Source organism: Acanthamoeba castellanii (genome assembly GCF_000313135.1).
Source record: "Acanthamoeba castellanii str. Neff unplaced genomic scaffold scf7180000084746, whole genome shotgun sequence".
NCBI classification, from domain to species: domain Eukaryota; phylum Discosea; order Longamoebia; family Acanthamoebidae; genus Acanthamoeba; species Acanthamoeba castellanii.
Genome location: NW_004457568.1, coordinates 175,587 through 180,119, shown reverse-complemented (window position 1 = coordinate 180,119; position 4,533 = coordinate 175,587). Strand labels below are relative to the sequence as shown.

The following is a 4,533-nucleotide window of genomic DNA, read 5'->3' as shown; positions in this document are numbered from 1 at the left end:
GATGTAGTGCGTCTATGCGCATCCGTCGTCGTGTCCGTGCCTAACTTTGTTTGCCTGTATGATGATCTCCAGGTCTACCTCGAGCCGTTGAACGCACGTGAGCATGGCATAGTGACGTGGGAGGAGATCAACACCATGTTCTCCAACATTGAGGACATTTGGACGCTCAGCAAGGCCTTCCTGGAAAAGCTGGAGCAGCGCGCGCGCAGCTGGCAGGACAAGGAAACTGACGAGGGTCACTCGGATCCCATCATTTCTGATATCCTCATCGAAACGGTGCGACTCCATTCGATCCCTCGTGGTTGTGTTGTACGGATCAGGACGAGCGTCGAACTAACATCTCGCGGCCCGCGCTGATGCACTAGTTCCCCATGATGCGCATCTACTACCCCTATTGCTACAACCGAGACCAGGCCTCCGCTCTACGCCGCCAACTCGTGCGCACCAATCCTCTGTGGCAGAGCTTCGTTCGGGTATGCTGCGTGTTGCGTGTTGCGTGCTGTAGGTCTTCATTCCTGTATGCGCATTCGGTTCACCATAAGTCCTTCCGCAGCTGTGTCAAAATCGGCCCGAGTGCAACAACCTGGACTTGGCGGCGTTTTTGATCATGCCCGTGCAACGAATCCCTCGCTATCAGCTACTGCTCAAGGTACCTTGACACGGGAGGAGTCACCACTTTGCTACGGCTCACCCACGCCATCTCAAAACGGCGTTTGTTGCGTGTCCAGGAGCTCATCAAATACACATCCGAGGGGCACGTTGACAAGGAGGGCGTAACTGTGGCGCTTTCCATCATTGCGTCCATCGCCAAGGAAATTGACAGGTATACCTGCGCGGTGCCACAGCCCTCCCTGAGCACTACGACTAGTGGAGCCTTTGGCGGCGGCAGTGGCAACGACGGCGCATAGGTCTAACGCGTGGTGGTCAATCTCGTGTACAGGAAGGGTCCTGCGGCATCAGCAATCGTTCCCTCACTGTCTTCCTCCTTGGGCGAGAAGAGGAGAGACTCGAGCGGCAGTTTACACCTGACGCCCGCCTTCAAGGGGGAAACCGCCGAACCGGACGAACATCTCGTCGGCCAGCACTATCACTGCATGGACGTTGGCAGGTACGATGCCTTTGTGGACGTCACGCGGTCCTGGATCAAGAGCGACGCCATACGGACTGTGTGCGGGTGGAAGGAGCAGCTGTCTTGGCTCTACCTCTTCGACGACATGGTGCTTGCACACAACGCGCCCACCTTCTCGAACAACCTGTGGACCAACAACCCCACATCCACGACGCGCTTCCGCAAGACCCGCTCTTCGGTCTTTGCCAAGGCCAAGCATGACATGTTCGGCAAGCTTCTGCTCAGCGAGGTCTGGATTAGGGATCTGCCCGACTCGACAGGTCGTGCGCCCCTTCTGACTGTCCCATCATGAAGGCCTGCTCCTCACCATCTTTTCCGAAACGATCACACGCACACACAGGGGACCGCAAGCACATGTGGCAGCTGTGTGCTCCTGATGTGACGTTCATCTTTGTCTCGCGGTCACAAGCCGAGAAAACAGTACGACTCTCTTCTATCTTTCTTTATTTGTTTTAGCCCAGCGTTAGGGGTATATGCGTGTGTTGACGACGTGTTGGTGTTGTCATTCCTTTCAGGAGTGGCTGCAGGCCATAGCATCTGCCATTGAGCAACTCATGCTCGTGCCTGGCCATAAAGGCACCTCCCTCCATCTTTGCTTCTCTGCTGACAGAGAGGGAGTCTCTTATTCCTTCCTTCCCCTCCCCCCCACCTTCTCGCACGTGCAGAACACCGACACGCGGTGCTGGCGGAGATCACCTTGCGTGGAACGCAGCACGGTTCCGTCCGCGTCAACCGACGCCGAACGGTTACGCGGGCGGTCTCGTTTGCCGTGCTCAACAAGGACAAGATCGCAGCGGAGAAGGAGCAGGAAGACGCGAAGGAGGAGGAGGCGGAGGAGAACATATCGGCCCACATGCCAGAGGGGGTGCTCTATCTGGCGCGTAACTTCGTGCGTGGCGGGCTGGCATGGCGCGGCGAGCCCGTGGACGCCTCGTGCAAGTTCGACTCCGGCAAGAAGACCGTGGCCAACCGCAAAGAGAAGGAGAGCTCGCTGGGCCGGGGTGTGAGTGGCCTCGAGGCGCTGTTCATGGTGGATGGCGCGGCCAAGTCGAGCCTGAGGGACAGCGACGGCGGGTCGATGCGCGACCACCAGGGTTCGGCCGCGGCTGGAGGAGGAGGAAGTGGTGGGCGGAAGGGCTCGGGCGACAGGGACGGAGGCGAGGGCGGCGGCGATGGTTCGAGGCGAAAGGGCGCACAGCCGTCCAGTGGCAAGCAGAGCAACTCCCAGCGATCCGGTCTCTTCGGCAGGCGGTCTACGACCAGTCACGCCTCCCTCTCGCAGCGCGACTTGAGCTCAAGCGTCACGGCACGATCAACGACGACGATCAAGTCGTTGGCCGTCGCCGTACCGAGTCCGTCCAGCGCCGATTCGCACAGCAGCGGCAGCGGCGCCACCACTGCGAGGGCCACCTCCAAGCGGCGCTCTCTTCGACGTAATCTGAGCTCGCTCGGCATCACGGAGCTGTTGCAGCATCAGAGCTCCTCCAACTCCAACGATCGGCGATTGTCCACTTCACCAGAGTACGTCAAGCTCATGCGCTTTGTCCGGCTAATCATAATAATAGCCGAGGCGCAATAATTACAGTGCACTGACCTTCGTGCCACACGCAGTTCTGTGCGAGGAAGGGTGATACAAAAGGGGTTCCTGTACCACCGAGACCAAACCGCAGAGGGCGGATGGAATCGTCGCTGGTGTGTCCTCACGTTCGAGCGACTGGCCATTTATGCCGGGCAACAGGTTCGCCAGCCCGAACCTATCCGTATCTATTCGTTCTGTCACTTGCACACTCGCAAAGAGTTTACTCACAGCTCATTCCAACACACACACACACACACACACACACACAGAGCTCGGAGGAATTGACTGCTGTCAGTCTGAAGAACGCGACCATCGATCTGTGCGAGAGCGCGCGACCAAGGTTCTAAGCCCTAAGATGCGAGACTTTTATTCACTTGGCTTTAACCAGCATCTCTCTGTCCTTGTTTGTTCGGGTACTACCACGACTAGTGGCATGCATTCCTTCAAATTGTGCAACGGCGAAGAGATCATCCTCGCGACCGCGCTGGAGGCCGAGGCCATGGCCTGGGTGTCCCGCATTCAGGTACGCTTCGAGCTCCCCTTCCCCCCCCCACCAACCACCAACCAACGACTGTCCTCACGCCCCTTTTTGGCGTATGCTCACGGTCTGCCACACGTGCAGGATCTGATCTCTGTGTGTGGCTGATGATGTCTTCTCCATGCCCTGTCCCGTGTAATCTAACCCAACTCAAACAAAACTCTTTTGTGCAACTCTTGAACGCAGTCTTTATTGGATCAATGGGTGAGCACCTTCCCGTAGTCGCCGTCGGCGATGAAGATGGTGCTGCAGGTGTAGCTGGCCGCATGGATGGCCTTAGTGAGTTGGGATCCATCTGGGGCATGATGTGGATGAGGTTCTTGAAGCCGGCGGCCTGGGCAAGCTGGGTCACCTTGTTGATGTGTGTAAGCGGTGGGGACGTTGCAGAAGAAGGTCTGCGCCTTGGGGTTGCCTGATTGATGCAGAGTTGTGGTTCATAACCTTGTGGATGAGGTAGTTGGCATTGTTCCATAAGTCGCGGACAAACCATTGAGGGTTCGCCCCCCCCCTCCAGCCCAACGCAGCATGTGCACTGCAAAAGTACCCTGCTGCAGGGCGCGAGGTACAAACACGCGTTCCGCACCACGAAGCGAGCACCTCCCTCCACCTCCCCGGGGTTTTGATTTTTAATGATTCCCCGGCATAACCTCGAACATGAGTGTATGATCACTCCGACCATCGTCGGCTCTTCAGAACACATAGCGCCCAACACACCAGCCCCGCTTTCCGTCTTCGTAGCTCTGGCAGTCCCACTCCTCGATCTCGCCTGCGGCCTTCAGCCCGTCCCACGCCGTCCGCGGCGCGCGGCAGTGGGGGAACGGGCACTGCAGGTCGTCCATCAGCAGAATGCTGTGCGGCCGGGCCAGCGCGCGCATGTTGGCCAAGTCCAACCGCGGTATGTCGCCCTCGTGCGCGCCGTCCACGTGCAGCACGTCGCACACGAACCCTGGGTGGCGCTGGACAAAGCCGGGCACCGCCTGGACCGAGTCGCCGAGCTTGATGTCGAACCGGCCTGGAAACTGGGCCTTGATGTGGTTGGCGGCGGTGCCGACGTAGCCGTGCATCCCGATGTCGAAGGACTGGAGGCGCAGGTCAGGCTGGCTGGTGAGCCACACGGCGGCCGAGTGGCCCGCGTTGAACCCGATTTCGCACACGGTGCGCACAAAGGGCAGGCGCCCGACGGCGGTGTAGTAGTGGGCCTGCTCGGTGAACATGTGGCCTTCGCCCACGCCCCCGACCAGTGCATTGAGCTTGGCCCACTCGGCTGGCCACGCCGGTACGGCGTGG

The 4,533-nt window shown here is 59.1% G+C and overlaps 3 protein-coding genes across 3 annotated transcripts in view; 2 read left to right on the top strand and 1 right to left on the bottom strand.

The window, feature by feature from the left end:
• The window catches only part of ACA1_186350 (RhoGEF domain containing protein), a gene marked incomplete at both ends in the record, with an annotated part of 2,055 nt that extends 1,147 nt beyond the window's left edge, over positions 1 to 908 (top strand). The window contains 4 exons of the mRNA XM_004342514.1: positions 73 to 276; positions 366 to 473; positions 554 to 649; positions 729 to 908. Coding sequence (XP_004342563.1) covers positions 73 to 276; positions 366 to 473; positions 554 to 649; positions 729 to 908 — 588 coding nt within the window. The remainder of the gene's footprint in view (positions 1 to 72; positions 277 to 365; positions 474 to 553; positions 650 to 728) is intronic.
• Positions 909 to 1,094: 186 nt separating this feature from the next.
• Positions 1,095 to 3,504, top strand: ACA1_186340 (PH domain containing protein; the record flags this gene model as incomplete). The annotated part of the gene is made up of 8 exons (XM_004342513.1): positions 1,095 to 1,392; positions 1,470 to 1,549; positions 1,645 to 1,689; positions 1,842 to 2,650; positions 2,741 to 2,867; positions 2,978 to 3,048; positions 3,138 to 3,231; positions 3,469 to 3,504. The coding sequence occupies 8 exons, from the start codon at positions 1,095 to 1,097 to the stop codon at positions 3,502 to 3,504; spliced, it is 1,560 nt and encodes a 519-aa protein (XP_004342562.1).
• A 431-nt stretch (positions 3,505 to 3,935) lies between these two features.
• Positions 3,936 to 4,460, bottom strand: ACA1_186330 (uncharacterized protein; the record flags this gene model as incomplete). Its single annotated transcript, XM_004342512.1, has 1 exon — positions 3,936 to 4,460. The coding sequence occupies one exon, from the start codon at positions 4,458 to 4,460 to the stop codon at positions 3,936 to 3,938; it is 525 nt and encodes a 174-aa protein (XP_004342561.1).
• Between the last annotated feature and the right edge of the window lie 73 nt (positions 4,461 to 4,533).